At 39.6% G+C, this 15604-nt stretch overlaps 1 protein-coding gene across 1 annotated transcript in view; it reads right to left on the reverse strand.

The window, feature by feature from the left end:
* The window catches only part of dnah10 (dynein axonemal heavy chain 10), a 337572-nt gene that overhangs the window by 269814 nt on the left and 52154 nt on the right, over window positions 1-15604 (reverse strand). The window contains exons 10-16 of the mRNA XM_062544195.1: window positions 14104-14298; window positions 13853-14023; window positions 12861-13037; window positions 9294-9434; window positions 9017-9183; window positions 2921-3072; window positions 2330-2494 (exon numbers count right to left, since the gene is read on the reverse strand). Coding sequence (XP_062400179.1) covers window positions 2330-2494; window positions 2921-3072; window positions 9017-9183; window positions 9294-9434; window positions 12861-13037; window positions 13853-14023; window positions 14104-14298 — 1168 coding nt within the window. The remainder of the gene's footprint in view (window positions 1-2329; window positions 2495-2920; window positions 3073-9016; window positions 9184-9293; window positions 9435-12860; window positions 13038-13852; window positions 14024-14103; window positions 14299-15604) is intronic.

Genomic DNA, 15604 nt, shown 5'->3' on the forward strand with positions numbered 1-15604 from the left:
CCTTGATTTGGAATTTGCGCTATGTGGGTGTGTCAGAAGCTGGGACGGCAGAATGCGCGTAAAACACGCTATTTACACAGCTATTTACACGCTGTCGTGTCTCCTAGGCCTCACCCATGGAGCACCGAACGCATGCGTGAATTCGCGGCCACTTCGCTGCTTTTGCGTCAGCGCAAATCAGCCAGATGTGAGGTGAACTCTCAAGGAGAGACACCTGCCTTGAAAACCATGCTTTGGTAGATGAAGACAGTAACATAACAGAAAACATATAGTGATGTGTCCACTGTTGTCCCGCTAACAACTTTTGGATTAAGTGCGCCAGTTTGAATGAAAGAGAAGGAATGTGCGTAACTGTTGAAGAGTGTGTGATTCGGCCTACTTCACCAAAGAGCTCCGAAAGACTGAAATATACGCTTGGTGATGAGGAACGTGTGAGACTGAAATTTGTGAAGACTGGATGAATGACGCTATGAAATTATTATGCAATAAACGACAGAATGACTGAACAACGTGAAAATGTTATGCTATATGGAAGTGCTGACCAATAAAACATACAAGAAGTATTACGTTAAATATGGGGTTAAATTTGGGGAATAATGTGTGAAAATAAAAATAGGCTATGTGTGAAAATACCATAAAACGACTTACGTGCCTTCAATAAAGACCTGCCTTTTCTTACCTGATTAAATAAACCTAACCAAACCTAACCAAATGCAATGACATACTTATAATCCTGAATATAACCTACTCCGAATGAACGTAAATGTGTACGATGTTTGAACGTAACCAACCAACATGTTTAAGTAGCCTAGGCCTACACTGTTGAATGTAACCAAATAGCCTACTCTCCATAGAATGTAATATGTATGCTACATCTTAATGTGTAATGCCTGTTACCAAATGTAAACTGTTTGTATGTTAAAACCTGTAAATGCCGATATAGAATGCATCTTTGTCTCAACTACAATGTTCTCGTCAACACTGAATGTGTGTAAAACTCCGCTCTGTAACCGGAGATGTATGCCTTTGACTGTCTAGAATGTTCTGAAGTAAGTTTAGTTTCCATGAAGTTCTGCGAAGAGGGGTTCGCCCCAGGAATGTGTAGGGGAGGACCATGGGGTCACGGGACTATAAGAAGCCGGTCAACCAAAGTTCGGGGCTGCTTCTTCTTCTTTCCTCGTCTTACGTGTTGTGTTACTCTGTTGCTCGCGATATGTGAACTCTGTACTTCGTCGCAAAGCCAAGGATGCAGGACTTAGTGCTCCAGTGAGCATCGGAACTCCTCATCATCCACCTGTTGCTCGTGTCCTTACACTCGGACAAGGGAGATCACTGAACGAGAATTCTTTTGGACTATCTTTGCTTTTTTCGACCCTATTGGATTACGTTTTTCCCTTTTCAACACAAAATGGAATTACGACGACTATTGGATTAACTTATTTTGTTTTTTTTCCTTTTCAACACAAAATGGAATTACCTTTTTTCTACATATTGTAACCAACAAGCTGTATTGTGCCGCATTTTTGCTGTCATTTAAAAATGCTGAAGTAAAAGACTATTTTAATCCAACGTCTGATTCTTTCAGCTTTTATTCTGTTTTGGGACGAGCATACCACTTTCCAAACAGGATGGTAAGATCACGTCTCTCTTCTGTGATTCTTTTCTATTCTTTCTGAGTCTTAGGTTTATTTCTTGAATCTAAGCAAATACTGAAAATAACCTGAGTTTCAGCTGTTCACTGAAACCAAATCATTTATGCGTTAGCCAACTGTCAAGGCCTTGATGTTTAGACAACAGAAGTCTTAGGTTATTGACATCAAATAGGTAAGAGCGTAACTTCACTTGACAGTGGGTCCCTGGCCTTTTAGATTCGACCGCTGATGACTGGTGTACGGGCGGACACGTAACGAAACATTCGTACCGGTCATCAGGGTAACCTCCAGGGGGCATCACAACACGAAGGGGAGAATTCCCCCCTAAATGCATTAGAAGCAACAATTTTCTGCCTCCAGTCCCCAAACATGACGCAATCATGCGTTGATTCTCAAAAGCACCTGAATAAATAATTTTACAAAAGGCAAATAAACTACCGGTAATAATAACTAGAAAGGCACTCTTCCTTGGGTCATTTCAGAACTTCCCTGAAAATGTCATCAACTTTTTTAGTTATCTTGCGAACAAACAAACAAACAAACAGACAAAAAATCCATATGAAAACATAACCTCCTTAGCGGAGGTAATAAACGAAACAAATAGCAATGACATAAAACAGCATGCACAGATAGGTAAAGCATCTATCTATTCATAATATTGAATTAAAATGTTCAACCTGGTAGATCTCCAGTTTTGTCAGGGGCTGGGAATTTGAAGAGGTTTGCCGTCTCCATGGAGAGAAGTTTTGCATCTATGTCCCTTTCATTTTTCTGAATTTGGTTTACAAGTGACTCAAATTTGGAGATAGCTTGGGTACCACGATTAATAAATTCAGAGATACCTGGGAGAAAAATAGATTACTGTTAAACACCACAATGCAATGAATGTGTTAAACAAAATGAAACATAAACAATACAAGAGGACATGACTATGAGCAATGACAAGCAATGGCCTTTCACGAACTTTAAGGAGAGTTCTGTTGATATTTCGAGTTCACAGAGTACTGTAGGTACAAAAATAAAACAACCGGTTCTACCTAGCTCAAGTTACTGCAGCTACAGTGGTCCACTCTGGGGGCATGTCCATGAGCACCAATGTTCATGCCCCCAATGCAGCACTGTCTACCTGCCAGCTCTAGTTGTTGGATATAGTAACTCAAGTTAGATAGAACTAATTGTTTTGGGTTTTTTTTACGAACTAACAGTACTCGTTAAAAGATCAAGCATAGCGAGAATAAGATATTATGGTCAAACTAAAATGTAACTACCCAGGGCATTCCAATTCAACCGTTTGAATCCAGCACGCATTACCCTTCGGAGCTCATGGATTTGTTCTGATAGTAGATAAAACTCTGCATCATTCAGACAATCCATCAGTGAATGATAGCGGTTCACTAGGCTCTTCAAGCCATCCATATACCTGAAAAATATATACAGATCAAATTTGCTGAGAAAAGGTTAGGTGTCCCACATGCACATATATTACAACTACTACTACTAATAATAATAATAATAATAATAATAATAACAACAACCACAATAAACATAGCTGCAAGCAGCAATTAGGGGGCCAAGCAGGCAGTTCAGCAGGCCAGACCTGCATGGTACCTCAAAGCTGTCACATCAGGCATACATCTGGCATTTGGAACAGACCACCTCTGCTGTGGGCTTGTGTGACTGGTGCCCCAGTCATCGTCCCATGGTGGCTACTGATCACACCTGTGCTGGTGCTGACTACCCTCCACCATGTGGTAGTTATTCTGCTTTAGCATAGCGCTGTCATGGACTTCTCATGTGTCATGCCGTTCAACTCCTCTTCTCCCCTCTCCCTCTGTCTCTCTCAACTCTCCCTCTTTCCTTCTCTCCCTGTCCTGCCATTCAACTCCCTCTACTTCCCTCTCCCCCCCTGCCTTTTCCCTCTATATAGTATAATAATTATATAATCACCATTGATATGCTTATTAATACCAACCATCATGACTTATAGTAATACTATCTTCAGGTATACTATCACACCTGAAGTCTCATCCCTCTGACTGCCCTACCATTGCCATTGTCATCCCTATGACTGCCCTACCATCGCCGGCTGTGGTTCCCTGCCCGGATCCCTGGCCCACGCTTTCTAGCGACCCATTACTTTCTGAAATTACTAATGAATTACTAATGGACAATTTATTCCCTACACTGGACTATTTGAACTTTCTGATACTACAAATGACTTTACTCTACGTTTTGAGTGCAAGAAAGATTCGAAAATGGATTTTCCTCCACAAAAACATCTAGCCTAATCAAGTGAGTAAAGGTTTTCAAATCATAACTAAATATGATTGAGTCTTAGATGCATAAGGTAGAGTATAGAGAGGCAGAGTAGCCTATAGCCTAATGTTGGCATTGTTATTTGATTATTTCAGCTGCTGTTCACCGTCGTGTTGAGGCTGGATTGTGGAGAGAAGTGGTAGTCAGGGAGCCATGGGGTCAGACCTGGCTTTGTCGGTTAAAGTTTTTTTTTTTGCAGAATCTAGTAGACTAGGGGTACCTCTTTAAGATTTAAGAGGGTGCCCGGTGATATCCCTTGGGCAATTTCGTATATTAAGCCTTTCTTGTCCAATGTGTTGACTATAAGGCGGATATACTACAGGTGAATAGGGTAAAAAAATTAACAAGCAGATATCACTATGAAACTTCACCAGTTGATTACTTAGATCAATATGAAAAATAAATGTATTACAAGTTTTCTGAAATTTAATGTTTGAATATGCAAATTAGGTATGATGTAATTAAATATGCGCTGATTTGCATAAACGTAAAAAAGACACTGGATAAAGCCAGTTTCAATTTTTTTCTTTTCATTTTGTTGACATAAGAGATGAAAAGTATTTTAGAGAGGGAATTATGGATATCTCATTTAGTTATTCAGTAAATCAGAAAATACTAGCCTTTAAAAAATCCATTTTCGCCATGTTTTTTGGAATAAAATGTCATGTAAATCAGGCTAAGAATAATATATCAACAAACCCCTCTGCAAAAACCTTCTAAACATGGTTAGGTATAAGACTGAAAAGTTTGGTGTATGTAGATGCTTGTGAAGTGGAGATTTTGTTCTCCGAGTGAGAGAGGAAACTCATCCATATCCGCCTTCTATTCAACACATTGGACAAGAAAGGCTTAATATACGAAATTGCCCAAGGGATATCACCGGGCACCCTCTTAAATCTTAAAGAGGTACACCTACTCTACTAGATTCAGCAAAAAAAAAAACTTTAACCGACAAAAGTGAAGTGTTCCTTTAAGGTTCTCGTGAGCTTTTGGCAGATCAGACCAGTCACTAAGCCATGGGGTCAGGTTGCAACCAACCCAGGACCTGGTTTTGTTGGTTAAAGTTTTTTTTTTTGCTGAATCTAGTAGAGTAGGTGTACCTCTTTAAGATTTAAGAGGGTGCCCGTTGATATCCCTTGGGCAATTTTGTATATTAAGCCTTTCTTGTCCAATGTGTTGAATATAAGGCGGATATGGATGAGTTTCCTCTCTCACTCGGAGAACAAAATCTCCACTTCACAAGCATCTACATACACCAAACTTTTCAGTCTTATACCTAACCATGTTTAGATGGATTTTGCAGAGGGGTTTGTTGATATATGATTCTTAGCCTGATTTACATGACATTTTATTCCAAAAAATATGGCGAAAATGGATTTTTTAAAGGCTGGTATAGTATTTTCTGATTTACTGAATAACTAAATGAGATATCCATAATTCCCTCTCTAAAATACTTTTCATCTCTTATGTCAACAAAATGAAAAGAAAAAAAATTAAGCTGGCTTTGTCCAATGTTCAGATTTGATCTTTTTACGTTTATGCAAATCAGCGCATATTTAATTACATCATACCTAATTTGCATATTCAAACATTACATTTCAGAAAACTTGTAATACATTTATTTTTCATATTGATCTAAGTAATCAACTGGTGAAGTTTCATAGTGATATCTGCTTGTTAATTTTTTTACCCTATTCACCTGTAGTATATCCGCCTTATAGTCAACACATTGGACAAGAAAGGCTTAATATATTAAATTGCCCAAGGGATATCACCGGGCACCCTCTTAAATCTTAAAGAGGTACCCCTAGTCTACTAGATTCTGCAAAAAAAAAAACTTTAACCGACAAAGCCAGGTTCACCTAAATTATGGCATTTGGCTCCCGGACTATGGAGAGAAGTGGCGAAGCAAACTCTGCGGAGTCTTTATCATAATATTAGCCTGGTCATATCTTAATATTTGCCAAATAACATCTTAATTTAGAATTCATCTTAATTTGATTTGTTAACAAAGGCCCATTTTTTTTTCGTATTGGTGGTTGTGTGGAGAGGTTTTTTTTTTTCATTTCTTTAAAGCTTCCTTAGTGGCCTATAGCCTAGTTATAAATAAATTATGTTAAAAGACGCATACATGACTCATTCTTGACTAAAGGCAAAAGATATGTGCGTGCGCAGATTTCAATAATATCGGGCTGTAGACGCGCTCGGGCAATTTCGTATATTAAGCCTTTCTTGTCCAATGTGTTGAATATAAGGCGGATATACTACAGGGGGCGTAATTACAGAAACTTCCTATCTTAACTCAAAAGTTAAGATAGGATGAAGACAAGATAGGATTTCCCTCAATTTGGTATTACAGAAGCAAATCTTAACTAAACTTAGGAATCCTATCTTATTTCTGTTAGGAAATCCTAAATAAGCAATCTAACATCGACGATCGACTTTTAATGTCCGTTACGTAGCATCTAGCAACGTTATCTCGCGTAGTAACTTTTGCCTGCTGCTACAAGTCCTCAAATCTCGTCCGTCATCTGCTTTTTACAGTCTATGGTCATCTGCCACATTGATATGGATGCAAAACAACGTCCCGCTTTGTTTGAACTACCGGGGTTTTGTATAGGTTGGGCTTATTCGTGTTTTTATCATCAAACCTAATACATCGTTTGGGTCAGCCAGCAAATAGGCTTCTGTGACCACGATTCCGTCGTTGTAATAAAATACCTGCCATAGCAAGAGTTATGTTACTAATAAGCCAAAGCAAGCCAAATTACACATAGCCAAAGTGACAGCTGGCGACAGTTAAGACAACACAAGGGTTATCCTAAAGTTAGGAAAGATTTTTTGAGGTTAGGATGCTTAGGAACGGTTGTTCTGTAATCGCATTTTTCTTAACTAAGATCCTAACTCCTGTTACCATGGTTATCAGACAGTTAAGATAGGATTTTCAAGTTGGGAGGTTTCTGTAATACGGACCCAGGTGAATAGGGTAAAAAAAATTAACAAGCAGATATCACTATGAAACTTCACCAGTTGATTACTTAGGCTGCGTTTAGACTGCAGATCGGATATGCTCAATTCCGATTTTGTGCTCATATCCGATTTTGTATGAAAAAACTCATAGTGCATAATGACAACATGAGGCTGTTGCTGGGAGCTCCAAGAAGCGCCAGTGCAAGCCATTTGTTTGTCAGTGTTGACAACATGCTCTGCAGTTTTACGAAATCTGATGTATAGATGTATGTGTAGAGTATCTGTGTCACAAAATGATATAATCTCTGTGTTGGCTAACCCGGTACGCAGTTCTGCCAGATTCTTTTCCAGACTGTGGAACCATTGGCGGACTTGTCTGTATGTAAGACACTGAACAGTGAGGTCTCTTTGTATGTGTGTATTTTTACCCTGTGTGTTTTTTACTGTGATATGGATCCCCCTGAGTTTGGAATAAAGAATTATATTATATATAACTAACTAGCTAACAGGCTAATAAACAAACCATGCTAGAGTAACGTTGAAGGGTAAAGACATGTCACTTGTAGTTGTAGTCTGTTTATGAAATGAAAAGAGCAATTAAGTTTTTTTTAAATAAGCAAAATAGATCTGATATTTTCACAGTTACCCGTATTTTCCGGACTATAAGTCGCACTTTTTTTCATAGTTTGGCTGGCCCTGTGACTTATATAGTCAGGTGTGACTAATATATGAAATTTAACATGTTTTTGAATAATTCCAAAATAAAAGAGTAAACATTACTGTCTACAGCTGTCTACAGCTACAGATGGGCGGCCATTCACGCCTTCTCATCATTAATATTAATCTTTTTGGCCTCTGTGTCTAGTTACAGCCTCTGTCTGTTCTTGGTCTTGGATTTTGTGAATACATTTCTAAATAAATGCGACTTATAGTCAGGTGCGACTTATATATGGCATTTTCCTCTTCATGAGGCATTTTTTGACTGGTGCGACTTATACTCCGGAAAATACGGTAGTAGATTATTACAGCTTGCAGACTGAAAAGTATTTTTGCTGGATAAGATCGCTGGTATAGCTACGTAGTATTTATTTGAAAAGTCCTTCTATGGGACTTAACATTTGAGCTGCTCTTCGATAGGAACGCAACCGCTTGGGGGCGCTGGTTTTCACTTTCCCTCCCTATGGCTTATAACTTCCTTAAAATTCAACATGCATGCCATTTTAATGTCATATACTATGGCTGTGTCCGAAACGGGCTAAAATGCTGCCTTCTAAGATATCTTACAGGGGAGCGAGGCATCGTGTCACGTCCGAAACAAAAACGCTGCCTTCTAAGATACCTTCGTTTTGCCCAGTTTTGAAGGCAGCTAGATGTATCCTTCATGCTGCCTTCAACGTCCAAAAGTTCTATTTAACTATGATGTCAGTGAACGGTAAAATCACGATAGGTCTGTTTACACGTCTAAAGCATGTTTATACTTCAAATTTCGACTCCTCTCCTCCACAACTCCATCCCTAGGGTCTTAACAAGTGAACCGCGTTGGCTGGTCATGTTTTTAAAGCATTTCCAGAAATTGTCCGGTAATTACACATCAGTGGCAATTAATTTGAAATGACTAGCATGCTAATAGCGATTTACGCTAACGCACCTAAAGCACAGCTGTCGGTAACATAGCAACGGCGTTCTATGTTGATATCTTGCTAGGCTGTCCGAAACAGAGTTTTTATCCGCTACCTTGGTGCCTTCTACGGCAACTCACTCGCTAGGCAGTGAAGGCAGCGTGGCAGTAGGCAGCTGCGTTCCGTTTCGGACATAGCCTATATTAATTATGTAATTATGCATCATAATGCTGAAAAGAGATTATAGATGTATAAATGTAGAAAAATTACATATTTTGGTGGCCATATTTGAAGTCAAGATAATGGCCATTACGGGGCGCTATGTGTTGGGTTCCATTTAAATGTATGATCACTGGGGTAGGACTATAACTGTACTAAATTTCATGCTTTTTGCAAAAACTGAACGATCCGGGTAAAAATCTGGCCTTGGCCGCTGTACTAAAAACATTGCAGTAATACCTGAGGAACTTGTCTTCCTGGAGGGAAACATTGCGGGCCAACTCAGGGACAGAGTAACCCAACTGTTCCATATACTTTGTCTCAGAGATGATTTCTTTCAATTCTGGAGCAAAGTTCACCACATAACGTATTCCCCTTTCCAAATCCCGCTCAGATGCAGGGGCAACCTATACAAAACAAATGTCATTTTAAATGCTATGATCATCACATGTGAATAAAAAATATGATTACTGTATGATTGATTTTAACTTACAATGTCTGTATCTATGGTGATGACTTCTGCACAATTGATCACAGTCAGCAATGTTCGTTTCATTAATAGTGGTAGGCTTAGCTCAGTTTCCTCTCGCCAGCGTTCGTACTTCTTGACTTCATAGTCCCTCATACACATTCCAACTTCCAGATATTTGGCTTTCACCTGAACAAGTGGAAATGGAATAGTCCAATTTCAAAACAAACGTTTTGCAAAAACAAATAGAATACAAAATGTAAAAAATAAAAAGATCAAGATCAAGATCAAGAGGCCTTTTATAATGAACTAACAAAATTGTCTAAAGATGATGCTGAAATAACAAGAGTAAACTAGACTTCACTTCAGAAATTAGGATTATTCTAAAGGCCGCAACACAACACCCCGCGGCCGACCATCAGCGGGACAGCCGTCGGACTCCCGTCTCCCCTGGTCGGTCAAAAAAGTGCCTCTGAACACACCGAAGCAACGCCGATGCCGATTGTACATTCTGCGCGTGCAAAGGTGTGATTCATTACCCATAACTGCAGGCTTCAGAGTCAGTCGAGTAGTTATCAAGCAGGATTCGCCGAACGAAATGCCACTAGTTTTCGGACTTCTCTGATTAAGCAACAAGAAAACATAAATATAATTATACGGAATAAATAACTTCTTCGCCTGTTAACCTAGATAGCTAGCTAGCTAACAGTAGCACAGTAAGCGAAAAGTGCAGGGGAACTGCTACTCATGTTCGCTAGCTAGGTAGGACTTAGGTGAAACTTGTACATTGTTGCACACTACCCTGAAATAACACACGTTCAGCAATGGTGTGGTAGTCTAATAGTTCTAGCAAAAATATGTCAGGACAGTTTATCAAAATGGGTTCATAACTTACATTGTTGAATTTAGGGCTAATGATTAGTTTAAACAAAGTCCTTTGCTACCTAGCAATGGTCTGAGATGTTTCGAAGGGTAGGACTCCACCAATCAGATTGGTCATTGAGGCCAACTCTATATTTTAAGTCGGCCAAAACTAACCCCGACGCCGACTGGCAACGGCACGGGACACACCAAACAGACTTGAGTCCCCGACCGCCCCCGGCGACATCCAACGGCCAATTATCGGGTTGGTGTGTCCCGGCCTTAAAGGGATATTCCGCCATTTTTGGAAATACGCTCATTTTCCACCTCCCCTCAAGCAAAACAATCGATATTTACCTTATTCACGTTCATCCAGCCATTCTGTGAGTCTGGCGATACAACTTTTAGCTTCAGCCTAGCATAGATCATTGAATCAGATTAGACCATTAGCTTCTCGCCTGCTAGCTTCATGTTTAAAAGTGACTAAGATTTCTGGTAATTTTCCCATTTAAAACATGTCTCCTCTCAAGTTAGAAAGTGCAATAAGACCAACTGAAAATGAAACCTAGCGTTTTTTAGGCTGATTTGACATGGAACTACACTCTCATCTGGCGTAATAATCAAGGCAACTTGCAAACGTACCATAGGCGCAGTGATATCGTACGCAGCATCTGAAAATAGTCCCCATAGACAACAAGCAGTAGTAGTGCCAGTAGTTTGCAAGTTGCCTTGATTATTACGCCAGATGAGAATGTAGTTCCATGTCAAATCAGCATAGAAAAACGGCAGGTTTCATTTTCAGTTGGTCTTATTGCACTTTCTAACTTGAGAGGAGACACGTTTTAAATGGGAAAATTACCAGAAATCTTAGTCACTTTTAAACATGAAGCTAGCAGGCAAGAAGCTAATGGTCTAATCCGATTCAATGATCTATGCTCGGCTGAAGCTAAAAGTTGTATCGCCAGACTCACAGAATGGCTGGATGAACGGGAACAAGGTAAATATCGATTGTTTTGCTCGAGGGGAGGTGGAAAATGAGCGTATTTCCAAAAATGGCGGAATATCCCTTTAAAGAGACCCTATGCAACATTTTCATATTCATAAAATTGCTTAGAAATGGCTGTTTTGCTTGGCTGACCAGTTTTATCGAAAACAGTAATATTTCCTCCTGCCCCCAGTGTCCCTATCTGCCAGATATGGAGGACTCGAGTCTAGTGACTTGACTCGAGTCAGACTTAAATCGCCAGATTGAGGACTTGTGACTTGCTTGATCAACAGTGAGAAAAGACCTGACTTGACTTGGACTTGCTACTCATGACTTGAGACTTGACTCAGACTTGCATGCAATGACTCGACAAGTCATTGCATGCAAGTCTAAGTCAAGTCTCATGCAAGTCTAAGTCAAGCGAGTTTGGAGGATGGAAGGTGCTACCAGTTCTGCTGCTACTGCAGCCAGTGTTCCCAAAATCATAAAATTTGGATTTAAATACTATTCAACTCAAACGATGTCACATAGAATAATTAGAATAATAATTTATAAGAAATGAAATAACAAAATCATCATAGGCTACAGCTGTCGCCTATGTTGCCCCTTCCTGTTTGGTGCTGGAGCAAGGTCACTATTGGTTTTTAATGTTCACGTCACTATTTGCATGAGCCACGACTGAAAAGACTTCCGATAATATCAAACATGTTTGATATTGTCGTAACGGCAAAACTAGAAAAAGACTGACTCCGACAGACTTAAAACCGTTAAGATTGGCACCTTACACTAAACGATTTAATTGACGGGAGCACGCCGCAATTCCAGTACAACTTTCCGATTTTGGAAATTTCGTCGCCGACTGCTAAAACAGACCAAAATCGTACAATGTAAGCCAGCCTTTAAGTGCGTCTCGAGTCTGAGTCTCAGACTCAAGTCCCCATCTCTGAGCCAAACTCAATTCTATTCAGCACTGGAACATGATCATGGGGAATGTTTAAAACAAAACAGGGTAAAAATGCCTCTGCACACAATTGGATAGACCTAAAAAAAATCAGATCAACGAAATTGTCAAAACTATGAACCTCTGTAGCACCAGTGCTAGGAGTAAAAAAAGGAACAGTTCTGTCAGGTGACGTGAATTACACCACTGCTCATTTGTCAATCATTGCAAAAAGCCCGTCCAGACAATTTGATTGGTGTGCCCACTCACCCAGATTTCATTCGGGCATAGTGGTTTCTCAATGGAACAAGTTCAGACTGAGTAGACTAGGTGCACGAAAGGCTCTTCCTGTGTGCTCATTTATTAACTTTGTTACAACAGGCTTTTCTGTTATATTCTGCTCCTTACATCTTCATTCCAACAAACTGAAAATCTTGTTTGCCAGTAATAACAATTTCAACACACACATAAATCCTTCTTTGTCGTAACATGCTGATTCTTTAGTGCAACACCCAACCGGGTCCATGTAGACACTAATTGCGTTAACAATAGTGGCAGGTTAAAACACACCTGGCTCCACAAGAAACAAACAAGTGCACAGAGCCTTTCGTGCACATAGCCTATTTCCCAACCTCAAATTGTGTAACTACTTTGTATCTGTTAACAAAACAAAATGTTACACATGTTAAGGAAATGATGAATTAATTCATTCTTAAGAATGTGAAACATGGAACATGTGTAAGAAATCAACTGACAGTCACACAGTAAATATGTTCGTTCATAACATCATCATGATCATTAATCTTCCCCATAACTAGGAAGAACCTACCATTTTGCCTTGCTCACTCTCCAGCATCTCTTCCACTTCCAAGAAGCGTATTATCGTGTGTTTGATTCTGTGAAACAGAGAGCGTTCCCAGTAGATGGCACCTGCAACAGGTGGCTGATTCTTATTAAGAGGAGGGTTATCCTTGTGCTTCAAGAATATGTCATTGATGATGTCTACCTGCGAAACATGACAGACCAATCAGCTTTTTTAGCTAGGACATTTTTATATTGTTTCATTTTGCCCGCTGCTCATACGCCCTGCCAGCAATGTGTAGCACTCGCAATGGTAGAAATGAGTGCTTTGTGGTCCGACATTGCCCTTAGCCTTTGCCACAAGCATCTGGGATTAGACTGTTCAAACTGGGACTGGATCTTTGCACCGTACTGTCATTTGCTTTTTTTCACCATCCCCGGTAGACTGTATGCAGCAACTGTATTCCTCCATGTTCCCTGATATAAAGCCCTGAGTTGTATGCAGGAGTGCGTCAGGGCATCACGGAAGGACTGATCTACCCATGGCTTTTGGTTTGGTTGTGTCCTGATGGTGATTTTGGGAAAAATGTGAGCCAATAAACCCCACTACTGCTTCTGTAAACAATGTTCTCATCAGAGCTGGATCTGAACACACTCCAGGCTACAATGGCTTCCCTGACCCCCACGTCAAAAATTCTCGAATGAACAAAAAAGGTAAACTAGCTATGAGGCATCGTCCTTCATTCACGTAGATCTTCATTTCTCAATTTCTCACCAAATACTGTCGGTACGAAAGATAAACGAAAACAATCGGCTTTACCTAGCTCAAGTTGTTGCAGCTAACAGCTAAAGCAGCCAGGCAGCTACAGCGCTACATTCCTGGGGACATGTTCTGGACAATACACCAGTTAAACATTTAAAACAGTTAAACATTTAATTAAATGAGAAACGTATACTTCGTATTAAATACAATGATACCACAATTAATACAAAAAATATATCCTATACAATCCCACATACCTCTTTGCAGTACTGTGCAAGAATGTCATTAAATTTCTGCATCATTTGGTTGTTAATTGCTTCTCTGGAGCGGATGTGTTTGAATTTCAGCAGCATGTCAAAGGCTGCTTCGGCTGATCTCAAAGTCTTAAAGGACTGATCAATGAAATTAATGGCCTCTCCCTCAATAGCCTTGATAAACAGAAGGTTTAGAATCATAACAGTGAAAAGTTAACAGCAAAACAGCTTTCAAATTTACCATCTTCACCTACCTGAACTTTAGTTTTAAAGTCCTGCATAACCATTTTCCAGCTGCCCATCTTACGAATATTGAAAGGATCGAAGTTAAGCTCTTCAATGGGCACCACCAAGCTGTCCACCCAGCGTAGCACATCATCAATGCGTTTTGGGTCACCAGTAACTGCTTTGAGTTCTGGCCCAAAAATATTATAAAACTCCTCTAGAATCTGTGTTGACCACAAGAACAGACAATTGTACAAAACCTTGCATTTGATAGTTTTCTTATAAATTCTGTAATTCTAATTCTGGCGTACGTCAGACTTCTGTCATGATGCTAATGGAAATTTATTAAAAATATTTTTCTTCAAAACTAACACCACATTGAACAACAATATGTTCCACACTATGCCTTCAATTCTGTTATCAAGGAGATGGTTAGGTCAACGGAGGAATTGGACCACAATTTCTCTTTACATTAGCACCTGCAAACTAAGGCTCTCCTGGAAGTCCACTGAGGAGGAATCAAAGGTTCTCTTTCAGTCATTCACAAAACACCAGCCTATGGGATAAATTGCCTTTGGCGCATCTACAGTACCTACCTTAATCCTTTTCCAACCACTGACTTTTTTTATGGATGCTTACGTCACAGTGTGTCAAGCTGGCATATAAAATGCCCGCAAGTGTGTCACTCGTTCTCTTTCACCTTTCAGCAACTGCATTAACCCCTCATCACTTGGACACTTAGAGCTCCAAAGATCAGGGAGCAATCCGCCCAAGAGTGAGCTGTCTTACAACATTCCAACCTTTATTTATTCAACAATTTAGTGTGTTTTATACTCTTTGTTGCAGCTGTGTTTTCTAATGGTATCTCTCTCACAGACCTGTCAGCTCGTGCAGCTGCCACTAGTGTTGTTTTTGGCGGCCTGTTTTGGTTTTAGTTTTAGTCTAGTCTTTGTGTCAAGCTGTCATTTTAGTTTTTATCAGTTTTAGTCACGTTCATACTCTTAGTCTAGTCAAGTTTTAGTCGACTAAAAGTATGAACATTTTAGTCTTATTTTCGTCTAGTTTTAGTTGACGGAAACTAATTATAGTCTTGTTTTAGTCAATGAAAATTGGATTTTAGCATCTTTTTATTAATGCAATTCTATTTTAAGGGGTTGTTCCTCCATAGACTGGGTAAGACTGTTTTTAGTGGCAGGCACTATAGCACCAGCGAACTCTGAAACTATAGGACTGGATGAAATGTGCAGATAACGGTCTCCACTGATAAATATCACACTGGCTAACCTGGCAATGAGGTCCTATGTCCAAAATTCTGAACTACCCCTTTAATAGGAAATGATACATTTTGGTTAATTTTCATGGATTAAAAAATTACAAATATTACAGGTTACATAGGCACTGAACATTGACAGTGGAATCAGGTTTGTTACACAGAGTTTGGTCTCCCCCTGTCACCATGAAAGGACTATTTTGAATATTCTGTAGACCTGCTGTTCCTTTTCTGAGAACAATTTAACTTAAGATCAAGTT

Source organism: Sardina pilchardus, chromosome 8 (assembly GCF_963854185.1).
Source record: "Sardina pilchardus chromosome 8, fSarPil1.1, whole genome shotgun sequence".
Lineage (NCBI taxonomy): Eukaryota > Metazoa > Chordata > Actinopteri > Clupeiformes > Clupeidae > Sardina > Sardina pilchardus.